General features: G+C 37.1%; 1 protein-coding gene and 1 long non-coding RNA gene across 38 annotated transcripts in view; one reads left to right on the top strand and one right to left on the bottom strand.

Moving 5' to 3' along the window:
- TRDN (triadin) overlaps positions 1 to 17,260 on the top strand; it is a 414,373-nt gene that overhangs the window by 156,643 nt on the left and 240,470 nt on the right. For all 33 annotated transcript variants that reach the window (XR_008548643.2, XR_008548645.2, XR_008548647.2 and 30 more), the window contains one exon: positions 16,613 to 16,690. Coding sequence is in view for 28 of the 33 variants with exons in the window: in XM_054686250.1 (XP_054542225.1) it covers positions 16,613 to 16,690 (78 nt within the window). In the remaining 5 variants the exon portion in view is untranslated. The remainder of the gene's footprint in view (positions 1 to 16,612; positions 16,691 to 17,260) is intronic.
- LOC134810366 (uncharacterized) overlaps positions 1 to 17,260 on the bottom strand; it is a 70,188-nt gene that overhangs the window by 28,470 nt on the left and 24,458 nt on the right. For 4 of the 5 annotated variants that reach the window (XR_010158170.1, XR_010158169.1, XR_010158172.1 and 1 more), the window contains exon 2: positions 12,674 to 12,804. This is a non-coding gene — a long non-coding RNA (uncharacterized LOC134810366). Of the gene's footprint in view, positions 1 to 10,152; positions 11,968 to 12,673; positions 12,805 to 17,260 lie in introns of those variants that run through there. The other variant, XR_010158171.1, reaches the window with a different exon arrangement.

Raw genomic sequence — 17,260 nt, 5'->3', positions numbered from 1 at the left:
TGATAGCTTTTAGCTGCCTTTGTTGGTTGGTGAGTGAAAGGAATCTGGCATAGAAACCACAAGCAGAGTTGTCTGTGATCTCATACTTCACAGCACAAATGGTTTATCACCAAAATTGTTGAGAGAGTCTTGGATATGGTTTACTTTTAAATTTCGTGAGTATCCATTAAGCTGACTGTAAGGCCTGATAAAATATCATCCAGTTCCATGATTAGATTTTTAAGTGTAAATTGTATTCTTAATGGTTAGAGTGACAACAAATTGAGATGAAAGAGAACACAGAGTAAATTTATCTCTGGAGTTGTTGGTGGGTCTTAAGGTTGTTTAAAATGAAAACAACAGATTCTAGGAGTCTGGGAATTGATTTAGCAATCAACTATGCCAGCTGCTCTCTGTCAATAACCTTTTTAGTAGAATCCTAAAGTCAAACAACCAGCAAAGATAGGAGATAGGAGGCATTATTTATTTTCTATGTTTAGGTAGTTTACAAAAATGTCAAGCCTCCTATCTCTTGAGAAGCAAATTTGTTACTCTATTTATAAATTATTTTAATACATTTTGTAAATGTAATCATTTTACCTCTGGGAACCATTTTTCCTCTTATTTCTTCTCCTTTCTGGTTGCCACTCACATTCCCAAAAATCAATAATTAAATGTGACTCGATTTTCAGTCTTTTAGTGAGTCAATACATGTTGGATCTCTGGAAAGTAATACTGAATATAAAACCTAAACTATTACATTTTAACTTGAGAGGCTATGACATATTCAATGTACCCATATTCAGGAATATGCATTGTGAAAACTTCGTTAGTAAACAACCACCTTATGAGAACTGATATCTCTTCTGTATTCATAGCAGGGATCGATTAAATTAAATGAATAAAGTTATTATTTATTTATTAGTGAGTCAGTATGTTAACATGTGAGAGGGGAAGGGCATGCCGAGGGATATAAATTAAGCGTGAGATTTTAGCTTGAAGTTTTACTTAAAGTTTTGTGTTTTTTCTTGAAAGTCATTCTTTTTTTTTTTTTTTTTTTGGAAACGGAGTGTCACTCTGTTATGAAAGTCAGTCATTTTTAATGATATTTAATTATGGACCTAAACAATTTATACATAAATCTAATATTTTAAATATTTGCCATGAAGAAAAATGGATTTCTAATGAAATGAATGATATTTATTCTATAGCCACTTCTACCATTCAACACCTCAGAGAATAGGCATCTCTATTTTGATAAAAAATGTTAAATATTTTTGACATTGAAAAAAGATATCTCAGAAACTTGAGTTCATTATAACTTTGAATATTGCGTTACCATAATTGATGGTTGAAAATATGTGTTCTTTGTATTTTAAGTTATCCTCAAACAAAACAAGGGTTAAAATGCCCCTCAATAATGTCTCCCTACTGTACTATGGAATATTACATTTAAATTGTTTTCTTTATTATTCTAAAATTATATAAACTAGAATTCTGAAACATAATATGGCAATATAATATCTATCTGTAATTAATTGAAATTGTTTTGCACTTTTCTAAAATTTTATCTTATGTTTTGTTCATTCCCTGTCCCCTATGCTCTTTTGAAAATGCCTGCAAATGCAAGCTCAAAGACAGGATACTGTTGTATAAGAGCACTGCACTGGGACTCCGCATACTTGGGTCCTAGTTGTAAGTCAGTTGGATGAATTTGGCAAGTCATCCATTTTGTTTGCGTTTCAATGTTCTCAGTGAACTCTGCTGGCGCTAAAACACTCTTCAAGTTTAATATGTGAGTGCAGAATTCATTAGGCTGAAAGATACCACAATAGATAATTGACATAGTCTTTCCACTTGTGGGGAATTATAGATATTCAGAATATATTACAAGTGCTATATGTTAGTAGAGCTGTTTAAATAATGAAGCTATCTTTCCTCATCTTGAAGCTTTAGTTCACTTTTTCCCACTAATCATGGAAAAATGTATAACTTTCTTTGAAAGATTAGTGTTCTACTCATAAATTAGTAAACTTCCCCCAGAAAGAAAATAAATACTTTGGTCTAGAACTATAAATGATTGGGGAAAAAAAACACAAATATATAAGTTAAAGTTTCGTTATATATCTTTGGTACTATTTCACATTTTACCAAGCACTCTAAAAATACTATAATTCAGTCTGTTCACATTAAAACACTCCAGAAGCAGTAAAACAGAGTGACATTTAGAATTATTCATTTGTTTACTCACTCATTTAAGCAATAATTTTCACTTTTAATAATGCTCTTTCCTTTACTAAATATGTATTGCCTAATATGGTCCATATTTTGGCTTTAAGTTGTTTATTGTCTACTGAGGATTTAAAAAAATAAACAAACTTGTAAATAAACAAATGTATTGCGAACCACAGAAGCAGTGGATAAAGCATACACTGGGTCCTCTGAGAGCATAAAGTGTTTTCAGGGGAATGGGTAGAGGGGAGTCCAAGAAGGGCTAAAAGAGCTAAGCTTTGAGGATTGACTGAAATTAGCCAAGTTCTAGGCAGTTTTATCACTGAAAATTTGAAATCCCATGTATTGAACATTTCACTGGATGATTCCATGGCAAGTTAGGACATTGCATGCTGGGTACATTAAATAGATTTATTATTTTTATTTGAGAATTTAATCCATCCACTTTGCCTCATTAATCTCTTTCCCTATCAGCTTTGGTCTTTGTACTAAAATAAAAACGCAATTCGTATTTACCTATTTACCTATATCTTCTGTCTTCACCATCTCCCGTTTTCCTTACCTATACGCAAATATGATTTTCTGTGGAGTTGATAGAAATATTGTTCAGATAACTAAAAGAAATTATTTTTAAAAAATGAAGACTTAGTAATTCTGAAAGTTTAAAAAATATCCCAGTTGGTACTCTATCTAGAACTGCAGAAATTGGTCAGCTAACATGGAGACTGGTCTTTAAGTACTGGGCCTCTTCTGTGGGATATATCAAGTCCATTCAACGTCTAACTAAGGTTAAACAGAAAATGACCATGTAAAAAATGTGTGATTTTTATTTCCCTTAGGAAGTGAATACCTATAGATTTGTCAATGGTTATGAGTCATTTATGGTAACAGGTAAAATAATTGGCATTTATCTTGACTGTCCAAATAGTTGATTAAATAGGAAAATAAAATGGAGTTAAAAAATTTAATCTTATATTAGGTTTTTTTTTTTTTTTGGTGAACATTTTTCTTTTTTTTATTATTATACTTTAAGTTTTAGGGTACATGTGCACATTGTGCAGGTTAGTTACATATGTATACATGTGCATGCTGGTGCGCTGCACCCACTAACTCGTCATCTAGCGTTAGGTATATCTCCCAATGCTATCCCTTCCCCCTCCCCCGACCCCACAACAGTCCCCAGAGTGTGATATTCCCCTTCCTGTGTCCATGTGATCTCATTGTTCAATTCCCACCTATGAGTGAGAATATGCGGTGTTTGGTTTTTTGTTCTTGCGATAGTTTACTGAGAATGATGATTTCCAATTTCATCCATGTCCCTACAAAGGACATGAACTCATCATTTTATATGGCTGCATAGTATTCCATGGTGTATATGTGCCACATTTTCTTAATCCAGTCTATCATTGTTGGACATTTGGGTTGGTTCCAAGTCTTTGCTATCATGAATAATGCCGCAATAAACATATGTGTGCATGTGTCTTTATAGCAGCATGATTTATAGTCCTTTGTGTATATACCCAGTAATGGGATGGCTGGGTCAAATGGTATTTCCAGTTCTAGATCCCTGAGGAATCACCACACTGACTTCCACAATGGTTGAACTAGTTTACAGTCCCACCAACAGTGTAAAAGTGTTCCTATTTCTCCACATCCTCCCCAGCACCTGTTGTTTCCTGACTTTTTAATGATTGCCATTGTAACTGGTGTGAGATGGTATCTCATTGTGGTTTTGATTTGCATTTCTCTGATGGCCAGTGATGGTGAGCATTTTTTCATGTGTTTTTTGGCTGCATAAATGTCTTCTTTTGAGAAGTGTCTGTTCATGTCCTTTGCCCACTTTTTGATGGGGTTGTTTTTTTCTTGTAAATTTGTTTGAGTTCATTGTAGATTCTGGATATTAGCCCTTTGTCAGATGAGTAGGTTGCGAAAATTTTCTCCCATTTTGTAGTTGCCTGTTCACTCTGATGGTAGTTTCTTTTGCTGTGCAGAAGCTCTTTAGTTTAATTAGATCCCATTTGTCAATTTTGTCTTTTGTTGCCATTGCTTTTGGTGTTTTAGACATGAAGTCCTTGCCCATGCCTATGTCCTGAATGGTAATGCCTAGGTTTTCTTCTAGGGTTTTGATGGTTTTAGGTCTAACGTTTAAATCTTTAATCCATCTTGAATTGATTTTTGTATAAGGTGTAAGGAAGGCATCCAGTTTCAGCTTTCTACATATGGCTAGCCAGTTTTCCCAGCACCATTTATTAAATAGGGAATCCTTTCTCCATTGCTTGTTTTTCTCAGGTTTGTCAAAGATCAGATAGTTATAGATAAGTGGCGTTATTTCTGAGGGCTCTGTTCTGTTCCATTGATCTATATCTCTGTTTTGGTACCAGTACCATGCTGTTTTGGTTACTGTAGCCTTGTAGTATAGTTTGAAGTCAGGTAGTGTGATGCCTCCAGCTTTGTTCTTTTGGCTTAGGATTGACTTGGCGATGCGGGCTCTTTTTTGGTTCCATATGAACTTTAAAGTAGTTTTTTCCAATTCTGTGAAGAAAGGCATTGGTAGCTTGATGGGGATGGCATTGAATCTGTAAATTACCTTGGGCAGTATGGCCATTTTCATGATATTGATTCTTCCTACCCATGAGCATGGAATGTTCTTCCATTTGTTTGTATCCTCTTTTATTTCATTGAGCAGTGGTTTGTAGTTCTCCTTGAAGAGGTCCTTCACATCCCTTGTAAGTTGGATTCCTAGGTATTTTATTCTCTTTGAAGCACTTGTGAATGGGAGTTCACTCATGATTTGGCTCTCTGTTTGTCTGTTGTTGGTGTATAAGAATGCTTGTGATTTTTGTACATTGATTTTGTATCCTGAGACTTTGCTGAAGTTGCTTATCAGCTTAAGGAGATTTTGGGCTGAGACAATGGGGTTTTCTAGATATACAATCATGTCATCTGCAAACACGGACAATTTGACTTCCTCTTTTCCTAATTGAATACCATTTATTTCCTTCTCCTGCCTAATTGCCCTGGCCAGAACTTCCAACACTATGTTGAATAGGAGTGGTGAGAGAGGGCATCCCTGTCTTGTGCCAGTTTTCAAAGGGAATGCTTCCAGTTTTTGCCCATTCAGTATGATATTGGCTGTGGGTTTGTCATAGATAGCTCTTATTATTTTGAAATACGGCCCATCAATACCTAATTTATTGAGAGTTTTTAGCATGAAGGGTTGCTGAATTTCGTTGAAGGCTTTTTCTGCATCTATTGAGATAATCATGTGGTTTTTGTCTTTGGCTCTGTTTATATGCTGGATTACATTTATTGATTTGCATATATTGAACCAGCCTTGCATCCCAGGGATGAAGCCCACTTGATCATGGTGGATAAGCTTTTTGATGTGCTGCTGGATTCGTTTTGCCAGTATTTTTTTGAGGATTTTTGCATCAATGTTCCTCAAGGATATTGGTCTAAAATTCTCTTTTTTGTTGTGTCTCTGCCTGGCTTTGGTATCAGAATGATGCTGGCCTCATAAAATGAGTTAGGGAGGATTCCCTCTTTTTCTATTGATTGGAATTGTTTCAGAAGGAATGGTACCAGTTCCTCCTTGTACCTCTGGTAGAATTCGGCTGTGAATCCATCTGGTCCTGAACTCTTTTTGGTTGGTAAGCTATTGATTATTGCCACAATTTCAGATCCTGTTATTGGTCTATTCAGAGATTCAACTTCTTCCTGGTTTAGTCTTGGGAGAGTGTATGTGTCAAGGAATTTATCCATTTCTTCTAGATTTTCTAGTTTATTTGCGTAGAGGTGTTTGTAGTATTCTCTGATGGTAGTTTGTATTTCTGTAGGATCGGTGGTGATATCCCCTTTATCATTTTTTATTGCGTCTATTTGATTCTTCTCTCTTTTTTTCTTTATTAGTCTTGCTAGTGGTCTATCAATTTTGTTGATCCTTTCAAAAAACCAGCTCCTGGATTCATTAATTTTTTGAAGGGTTTTTTGTGTCTCTATTTCCTTCAGTTCTGCTCTGGTTTTAGTTATTTCTTGCCTTCTGCTAGCTTTTGAATATGTTTGCTCTTGCTTTTCTAGTTCTTTTAATTGTGATGTTAGGGTGTCAATTTTGGATCTTTCCTGCTTTCTCTTGTGGGCATTTAGTGCTATAAATTTCCCTCTACACACTGCTTTGAATGCGTCCCAGAGATTCTGGTATGTTGTGTCTTTGTTCTCATTGGTTTCAAAGAACATCTTTATTTCTGCCTTCATTTCGTTATGTACCCAGTAGTCATTCAGGAGCAGGTTGTTCAGTTTCCATGTAGTTGAGCAGTTTTGAGTGAGATTCTTTTTTTTTTTTTTTGAGACGGAGTCTCGCTCTGTCGCCCAGGCTGGAGTGCAGTGGCGCGATCTCGGCTCACTGCAAGCTCCGCCTCCCGGGTTCACGCCATTCTCCTGCCTCAGCCTCCCGAGTAGCTGGGACTACAGGCGCCCGCTACCACGCCCGGCTAATTTTTTGTATTTTTAGTAGAGACGGGGTTTCACCGTGTTAGCCAGGATGGTCTCGATCTCCTGACCTCGTGATCCGCCCGCCTCGGCCTCCCAAAGTGCTGGGATTACAGGCGTGAGCCACCGCGCCCGGCCTTGAGTGAGATTCTTAATCCTGAGTTCTAGTTTGATGGCACTGTGGTCTGAGAGACAGTTTGTTATAATTTCTGTTCTTTTACATTTGCTGAGGAGAGCTTTACTTCCAACTATGTGGTCAATTTTGGAATAGGTGTGGTGTGGTGCTGAAAAAAATGTATATTCTGTTGATTTGGGGTGGAGAGTTCTGTAGATGTCTATTAGGTCCGCTTGGTGCAGAGCTGAGTTCAATTCCTGGGTATCCTTGTTGACTTTCTGTCTTGTTGATCTGTCTAATGTTGACAGTGGGGTATTAAAGTCTCCCATTATTAATGTGTGGGAGTCTAAGTCTCTTTGTAGGTCACTCAGGACTTGCTTTATGAATCTTGGTGCTCCTGTATTGGGTGCATATATATTTAGGATAGTTAGCTCCCTTTACCATTATGTAATGGCCTTCTTTGTCTCTTTTGATCTTTGTTGGTTTAAAGTCTGTTTTATCAGAGACTAGGATTGCAACCCCTGCCTTTTTTTGTTTTCCATTTGCTTGGTAGATCTTCCTCCATCCTTTTATTTTGAGCCTATGTGTGTCTCTGCACGTGAGATGGGTTTCCTGAATACAGCACACTGATGGGTCTTGACTCTTTATCCAATTTGCCAGTCTGTGTCTTTTAATTGGAGCATTTAGTCCATTTACCTTTAAAGTTAATATTGTTATGTGTGAATTTGATCCTGTCATTATGTTGTTAGCTGGTTATTTTGCTCGTTAGTTGATGCAGTTTCTTCCTAGTCTCGATGGTCTTTACATTTTGGCATGATTTTGCAGTGGCTGGTACCGGTTGTTCCTTTCCATATTTAGCACTTCCTTCAGGAGCTCTTTTAGGGCAGGCCTGGTGGTGACAAAATCTCTCAGCGTTTGCTTGTCTGTAAAGTATTTTATTTCTCGTTCGCTTATGAAGCTTAGTTTGGCTGGATATGAAATTCTGGGTTGAAAATTCTTTTCTTTAAGAATGTTGAATATTGGCCCCTACTCTCTTCTGGCTTGTAGGGTTTCTGCAGAGAGATCCGCTGTTAGTCTGATGGGCTTCCCTTTGAGGGTAACCCGACCTTTCTCTCTGGCTGCCCTTAACATTTTTTCCTTCATTTCAACTTTGGTGAATCTGACAATTATGTGTCTTGGAGTTGCTCTTCTCGAGGAGTATCTTTGTGGCATTCTCTGTATTTCCTGAATCTGAACGTTGGCCTGCCTTGCTAGATTGGGGAAGTTCTCCTGGATAATATCCGGCAGTGTGTTTTCCAACTTGGTTCCATTCTCCCCATCACTTTCAGGTACACCAATCAGACATAGATTTGGTCTTTTCACATAGTCCCATATTTCTTGGAGGCTTTGCTCATTTCTTTTTATTCTTTTTTCTCTAAACTTCCCTTCTCACTTCATTTCATTCATTTCATCTTCCATCGCTGATACCCTTTCTTCCAGTTGATCGCATCGGCTCCTGAGGCTTCTGCATTCTTCATGTAGTTCTCAAGCCTTGGTTTTCAGCTCCATCAGCTCCTTTAAGCACTTCTCTGTATTGGTTATTCTAGTTATACATTCTTCTAAATTTTTTTCAAAGTTTTCAACTTCTTTGCGTTTGGTTTGAATGTCCTCCTATAGCTCAGAGTAATTTGATCGTCTGAAGCCTTCTTCTCTCAGCTCGTCAAAGTCATTCTCCATCCAGCTTTGTTCCGTTGCTGGTGAGGAACTGCGTTCCTTTGGAGGAGGAGAGGCGCTCTGCTTTTTAGAGTTTCCGGTTTTTCTGTTCTGTTTTTTCCCCATCTTTGTGGTTTTATCTACTTTTGGTCTTTGATGATGGTGATGTACAGATGGGTTTTTGGTGTGGATGTCCTTTCTGTTTGTTAGTTTTCCTTCTAACAGACAGGACCCTCAGCTGCAGGTCTGTTGGAATACCCTGCCGTGTGAGGTGTCAGTGTGCCCCTGCTGGGGGCGTGCCTCCCAGTTAGGCTGCTCGGGGGTCAGGGGTCAGGGACCCACTTGAGGAGGCAGTCTGCCCGTTCTCAGATCTCCAGCTGCGTGCTGGGAGAGCCACTGCTCTCTTCAAAGCTGTCAGACAGGGACATTTAAGTCTGCAGAGGTTACTGCTGTCTTTTTGTTTGTCTGTGCCCTGCCCCCAGAGGTGGAGCCTACAGAGGCAGGCAGGCCTCCTTGAGCTGTGGTGGGCTCCACCCAGTTCGAGCTTCCCGGCTGCTTTGTTTACCTAATCAAGCCTGGGCAATGGCGGGCGCCCCTCCCCCAGCCGGGCGCCCCTCCCCCAGCCTCGCTGCTGCCTTGCAGTTTGATCTCAGACTGCTGTGCTAGCAATCAGCGAGACTCCGTGGGCGTAGGACCTTCCCAGCCAGGTGCGGGATATAATCTCGTGGTTCGCGGTTTTTTAAGCCGGTCGGAAAAGCTCAGTATTCCGGTGGGAGTGACCAGATTTTCCAGGTGCCGCCCATCACCCCTTTCTTTGACTAGGAAAGGGAACTCCCTGACCCCTTGCGCTTCCCGAGTGAGGCAATGCCTCGCCCTGGTTCGGCTTGCGCACGGTGCGCGCACCCACTGACCTGCGCCCACTGTCTGGCATTCCCTAGTGAGATGAACCCGGTACCTCAGATGGAAATGCAGAAATCACCCGTCTTCTGCGTCGCTCACGCTGGGAGCTGTAGACCGGAGCTGTTCCTATTCGGCCATCTTGGCTCATATTAGGTTTGTTCTCAATGCATGACCTTTGTTAGACTATTTATCCTTCCAAAGACCATTTTTTGTCTATCTTAAAAATTAGGGTATTAGAATGGCTGATTTCAAAAGTCTTTTACATTCTTAAACTCTATGATTCTATGCATCTATTTTTGTTATATCCCAAACATCAGGTATTCTGTCACAGACAGGGTACAAGGATAAATGGAACAATGATATGATCTGAATTTATCATATTTCCTTTCTTTAGTTGGCCATTCCATGGAAAATTATTTCCACTTCATAAATTGGAGGTGAGAAAGAAAAAAACACTAATATTACCTTTATCATTTTTAATCAAAAGAATGCATGAAATATGTATTTGGCTGCTATTCTTGCTTTCCATCAAAGTGAATACGAAAATATGTAATAACACGTGGAAATATATTAGGGAAGCTTTTAATCAGGAAGCAAAGAAACCGTTCCAGTGGAAATATTTTGGCCTGGAGGATGTCCTTTGATCTAAGAAGTTTAAGCTGTTGGTGTTTTAAACACCTTATAGTAGGGTCACATAGCCAATTCATTTGCTTAAAACTTCTAAAATTGTGAAAAAAAACCCTTGAGAGTTAATTAACAATAAGATGTATTATTGGGATAACCTAATAAGCCATCTCTGGCTTCTTCACTGGTGATCTTCTATACAAGTACTCCAGCAAAGTGAAAACTATATAATGCAAGAGGCGATAAAGACTAAGCAAATGAGTTCATAAGTTGCTGGGTGAATGGAAAATTTTCTGCCCTTATTATGGCACTGTACTTGTTTGTTCCCAGATACTCAAGTCAAATTATAAAAGTCATCATCCTTGATGTATTTTTCTCACTTGCCACATCAAATTCATTAAGTCTTATTAGGTCTACTTTAAAACGTACTGTGAATTTATCCACTTCTCTACAACTTCTGATTTTCATTGACCATACATTTAAGATCACTACCCATTACTCCGAAAGTCATTCCTTATAATATTTCCCTGATAAACTTTTATAGGGTACTCAATTCCTTTTAACTTATTTAGTTGCTATTTTTTTGTCTCTGCTCACTGGAGTCTCCATGAATTCGGGGATTTTTTTCTATATTGTTCACTGCTATAACTCCATGTCCTAGAAAAGGGTCTGGTACTGAGTAGGCACTCAATAAGTATTTCTTGCATGAATGAATGAGTTTACACTACTCCTATGTAGTCCAAGCCAGCTTGGGTTATTTCAGTAGTCTCCAGCTGATCTGATACAGCTAATATCCTTTTCTTTACAACATTATTTTTGTTCACACAGCAGCCAGTGATCTTTTAAAATCCTATCATGCTAAAGCAGTCCAAAGGCTTACTATTGCCCTTAGGACAAATCCAAAGTCACATGAGCAGCCTAAAATGTTCTACTTGTGTTCATGTGATTTGCACAAAACTCCATATAGTTTAGTGGGGTCCTGCTCTTCCTTTACTATCCAGTTTAGCATAGTCTCTTTCTCCAGTCATTCTCTGCCTCACTGCTCTATGCTTGCCATTCATTTATGAAATCTGAAATATTGTCTTGCTTTTGTATCTCCCATCTCCTTCCATCACTAGTGTAAGCTCCATGATATGGCCCTATCTTCACCATTGTCCCTCAGTAATTTCATTTGTACTATTATCTCCACAAACACTCACAACATCCCAGCCAACACAGATGTTATTATTCTTATTTTACCTTGAAACAACAGACTTAAGTTAGGTGATAACTGCCTGTTTCCTGTCTGTCCCCTCACAAGACCAAGTCTCTTCAAGGCACTTTTACGTATCTTGTCCATCATATACATTATTGTATCCTCAGAGGAAGTCCTATATATGTTGTATGTTAATGACTCAAGAAATACATACTAATAAAAGAAGAGAAAATAGAAAAAAATACACCCTAAAAGATTTAATAAATAAAAGAATAAGGGTACGGAATAGACATCTGAAATCCCAGTCCCTAGACCTGTGCAACATACCATATCCAGAACAAAAGGCTTAGCATCATAAATTTTAAAAGTGCCTCTTTAATATTAAAGATGAACCTTTGTCGTTAAGCCTTTGCCACTAACTGAAAGAGCAAATTATTAGTTGTAGAAAATTGAGAGTCTGAAAAAGTACTGAGCTCATACTGTTCTGGAACAGAACAAGGCAGAAGTTGTAGTGCTGAGAATGTTTTTGTTTTCTTTCTTCCTTCCTTATTTTCTCATTGAATCTCTGTCTCTCTATGCATCTGCCTTCTCTGTCTGTGTTTTCCATTCTCTGCCTTTCTCTCTTGTCCTCTGGCTCTGGCTCTGGCTCACTGGCTCTGTCTTTGTTTTTTCATCCAGGCCTCTTTCACACTGCTGTATCTTTCTTTGTATAGGACTTTATGGTTGCCTTGGGGTTGAGAAGCCCCTGGAAGGAAGAAAAGAAATGCAAAGTACAGTGGTGACATTTAGCAACACACAAATGGAAGGTATAAGGATGTCTGTTTGAAGTAAAAACATCCTGTGCCTGCCCACCTCACACAAACTCCTGAACTTCTTCAGATTATTCCCAGTTGGAGAGGTCTTTGTTTAATAGGCAAATTTGAACATCTCTGATTATTATATGAGTGGCAATTCAATTATTTTTAATAGATGGGGTTGGGAAAGGGAGGAGTGGTTAGCACCCCATATCTCTAGGGTCTCCTCTTTCCATCCCTAAGTGGTCCAAAAGTACAAGACAGAAGCAAGTGATAGTAAGGAAGCATGAAGATCAAGGTGTCCCTATTAACACACAACCTTAGCACAATCACATGTCTCAGCCTAAAATATAAAACCATCTTTTCATTTAATTTTAGTATTTGTTAAATTCCAAACTTTCAAAATATTCCACATCTTACAAAAGTAGTCTAGGAAACTTATACCAATACATAAGTAATATTATTGCTTTAATAAACTTGACTATCATTTCCTTATTAAACTCACATCTTCTCACTTTACTTTTAGTCATAGATTTACAAATGCCTTCTATGAACCTGAAAGAACAAATTGACACAGGGATTTGTAATGATTTCATATATTGTGTGTTTTTCATGTAAAGGAATTTTAACTCAATGGTTACTTGGAGGTCCTCATACCTTTCCAGTCCCAGGATTTATTGCCATTCATTGTTTGCAGGATTGGGGTCCTTCCAAAATGTTCAGAGTTCTCTGGATGTAACTCTCCGTACTTCCAGGAAAATCCAGTGAGGGTCTATGACGTAAAATCTCTATTAGATGTTAGAGAAAAAAACAGCCTTAACATTTGTTACAAGACAGAGGGAGTAGGCTTCAGTTGTTCAGAAATGGTTTTCAATCAGGGAATCTCATTCATAAAGAAACTAGATAGATTAAACTTCAGTGTAGTGAATTGCTTTTTTCCATCATGCAATCATAATTCAGCTCATAGCCTCCTACCTTGACAAGATTTTTAGTAATCTCATTCATCATTTCTAGCAAAGTAAAGAAAACATCAGTAACTTAGATCATTAGAATGAATGCACACTGTACACTAGCCCCAAAAGAATTTGACTAAATCAAAAACAACCAAATTGACTTGCATGGAAAAGAACTCAGAACAATAAAGTATTAGCAATTTGCCAACCTACCATTCAGGTATTATGGAAATAAGCCAGCCCAAATCACTCAAGGAACAGAAATGAAGCCAACTTACTGTGTTTGAATGTCAGAGGGATTTTCAGGTAATAGCTTGTAAAATGAAGGGCACCTTTAGAGTTCGAATGTAAATTTCAACAGCCTAAATCTTTCCTTCAGAGAATAACAATCTTCAGGAATTCCAAAAGAATATATTCCTAATAAAATTATAAGCCTCTTTTCTGCAAATGAGTTCTGCTATTTCTGTCATGTTCAATTTTCTTTGTTTTTGTTTTTCTTCAAAAGTCAGCTTCAAATCTTCTTGTGAAATTAGATGGGATTTAAATTGTAAATACATTATCGGGAAAAGAATTAATATTTTGACTATCTGCCATGCACTGGGTGCTTCATCACTTAATCTCTATAACACCCCTACAACTATCCACATTTTATAAACACCTTAACTGAAGCTTGGAGATGTTATGAGATTTTCAAATGTACACAGCTTCTAAGTGACAGATCTGAAGCTATCGCTTAACACCCATGTGACTCCTAAGCATGCAGTCTTTATACTAAACAACTCTGATTTTGTTGTAGAGCTGTATTATAAATATAATATTACATTTAATATAATTCATTATGTATTATTATATATGTTATATAATGTATTCATTCACCTAACAAAACGATTTGTGATTTCAATAAGATTCTCTGACATTACTGATTATATGAGTCAGGACCAAAGTCGTGTGTCATGTTCAAGTATGACCCATCTGATTTGTTTTGGTGCACCCTATCACAACAAAAACTTGTCCTGAGTTAGTAATTCCATGCCAGGGCTAGTATCACTGTCACCATGGAGACAGGCAGCCAGCTGGCTTCTCCTTTCTTTTTTTAATTTTTTTTTGCTTGTGGTCCTACTTTCCCATTGTACCCATTGTGTCCACTGCCTTACAACCATGCTATCAGCCATGTTAGAGAGCAGAATAAAAAGAGCATTATAGTTGTGCAGAATTTCTGATATCAACTGCATATTGCACTTTATGCTGCAGAAGCACCAGTTTGTGTGTTTTAATAAATATATATATATTGGCATCCAGGCTTTTTTTTTTTTTTAATTTACCACATACCTTCCACCTGGAATCCCTCCGTCTTTCCCATCCTTCCTTACCTGGCAGGCTCCTTTTAGGCTGTTAACTTACTCTCTTTCAAGACTCTTTCTGCAGTATATCCTTTGTATATACGATTTTCCTTCAACACACTATCATGTAATGATCTGTCTAGAGGTCTGTTTCAGCCAGTATGTTGGGAACTTCTTGAAGGCAGGGTTGGGGTTTAATAATTCTTCGGTGCTGGTATATAATAAGTATGCAATAAAGTTGTTTTAAATAAAATAATAACTTTATATTTCCTTCAGATAAATCTAAATATAGGTAATAGTGTAAATTATGTGAAATTTACAGGGAAATAATTTTATATATAGTATAATAAGTTCCTCAATACCTCAACAAGACTATAAAAGACTATAATTATACACCCACTACTATTCACCGAGGTATATGACAGGGTAGAAAGCAGCTGAGACTCAACAGGCACCATTCTATGAAGATATCGATCTATCTTAGTATTTAGAAACAATTGATGTATATTTATGGACACTCATATTTTAAAAGTTTGGTCATTTAACTGACTCCTTCTTTGTCCTTGTAGCTTATTTTCAAAGCTACAAAATACCACCGTACCTTAGAATTATTTTTTCAAGAATGGCCCTCAAACAAGATTGGGGAATAGATCTTTCCAAGTATATATCCCTTTGACCCACCGAGAAAGTAGAAACCTAGAGTAGAGGCTTCACTCCTCTGTCCCTGGTCAGCTATAGTCATGGACTCCTGATAGATGACCCTTCTGTTAGGCATAGGCAATCTGAGAGGAACTTTAAGAATTGCAACTTGGGAACCTGCATTGAAATCCAGTTCCACTTATTAGCAGCTGAGAAGCCTAAACTCTGGTTAACCTCAGTTTTAAAAACTATAAAATGAGACTAATATGCACATCCCAAAGAGCTTGTGAAGATTCAATGACTTAATGCAGGAAAACCATTTGGATCATTCTTGGCACATAGTAAACACTATATAATTGTTAGCTAGGGAAAGAAAGATAATGTGGATCAACCTTCTTTTTAGTGTTCCCAGCCTTATTTTTTCTTTGCTAATGAAAAAATAAACTTCCATGTTATATTATGTTTAAGTCAATCTTTACTTCCATAATGAAAGAAATTAACAATATTATGAATGGATATTTTTCTAGGCATATGGCCTGTAAGTTATGAAACAGTATGTTTGGCTTCTATACATACTTAAACATGCTCAGTAATCAACCTGTATGGGTGTAACAGCTACAAGAACCATATATGATGAACAGAGCTCCATGTGGCATGAGGGCCTAGGCCTGAAATGTGGTGTTTGTGCAACTCTAATTACTTTGCTTGATAAACCATATTACACCATAGATAACTAATTTTGGTGAATTCTAAAAAAGGAAAACTTTCAGTAAGGCAGGTCTGCTGACATTTCATAATATCTAGTTGTCAGTGAGATTTTAGAAGGTACACATGCCCATGTTGCATGTTGATTTCTGGATAAAAAACACACAGCAGAAGTTTATGGAATGAAAAGTAGTGATAAAATGTTTTGCAAGCAATTTATATGGGATCATATGATAGCTAATGTTGAGAGTTCATGGCCTGGATGGTATTGGTTAATTAAAGAAATCACTTGGGATAAAGAAGTACTTGGAAATGATTGTGGGTTTTCTTTCTTTCTCTCTCTCTCTTTTTTTTTTTGCAGTTCATAATAAGCTCAGACAGAGACTTGAGAGAAGCTTTCAAAGTTCTATAAAATGAATATATTTTCTCTTTGGCTCATTATTTACTTAACTACAGGTCATTTATTATGGCAGGGAAAAATGTATCTGTTCAATATCAAAAGGCCTATGAATTTCAACCTTCTTTTATTGCTTATATTATATTATTTGAGAATTTTTAGTTAAATGGAAAAAATAGTGATTAATTTTATATTAAGATTCCCCCTCAGCTTCTGAGATTTTAGTTTCCATAATTTAGTGTGTATATTAAAAATAAATTGCTTAATTTGAGTACATGTACATTTTCCATTAATGAAGTCCAGTAGATATATTCAACATTGCATATCCATCTATGGAAAATAATATATTCAGAAATGGCTCTGAAGATAACTGAATCCGCGAAGGTGTCTTCTTAAAGATCTCCCTTAATAATAGCTTTCTTTTTGCATAATAATATGATTTATACTTGGCTTGGTATTATGAATTATGCATGTAGGGGACAGATCTAGCTTTTTAGTTGTGGATATTAGATTTGTTAATACTTTTTTTTTTTTTTCCAATTCCTACTTCTACATTGTGTAGGACAAAGCCCAGCCATTCCACCTCCATTACCGACAGAACAAGCTTCCAGACCCACTCCGGCATCACCTGCCCTTGAAGGCAAGTACTTTTTTTTTTCTTAAAGATCTCTATTGTAGATAAAATAGAATGTAGAGGAACAACAACAACAAAAATAGTCACAAAGAAACAGCAAAATCCAATATTTTCTTAAATACTTTTAGTATGTCTAAACTATACTTTTCCTAAAATTGCAATTTGCTTCTTTTAGAAAACCAAAAATGTCCCCTTAAGATTCTATATTGGTGACCCTCAGCTTCCAGAAGGATGCCCACTCTAGCACTTTGGGAATCAAGCAAAAAAATATAGGGACAAATAGATAAGGCTATGCCTTGCAACTCTGGGAGTTTTACCACAACTTGATCAATTTAGTCTCTGAAGAGGCTGGTGCCAGATTTGCTGGGTTTGAATCTGAGCTCCACCTTTTCCTAGCTTTGTAAATTTGGAAAGTTATTTAAATTAACTCTTCATGAGTTTTGCCATCTCTAAGATGATATAAGCAGAGCACTGATCTCCTAGCGTTATTGTGAGGATTGAAATATATATATACACACACACTCACACACACACAAATACTGTTTTATGTATATGTATAGTTTATAAGTACTATAT

The sequence above is a fragment of the Pan troglodytes genome, chromosome 5 (genome assembly GCF_028858775.2).
Source record: "Pan troglodytes isolate AG18354 chromosome 5, NHGRI_mPanTro3-v2.0_pri, whole genome shotgun sequence".
NCBI lineage: Eukaryota > Metazoa > Chordata > Mammalia > Primates > Hominidae > Pan > Pan troglodytes.
This window is presented reverse-complemented; position numbering and strand designations above follow the sequence as displayed.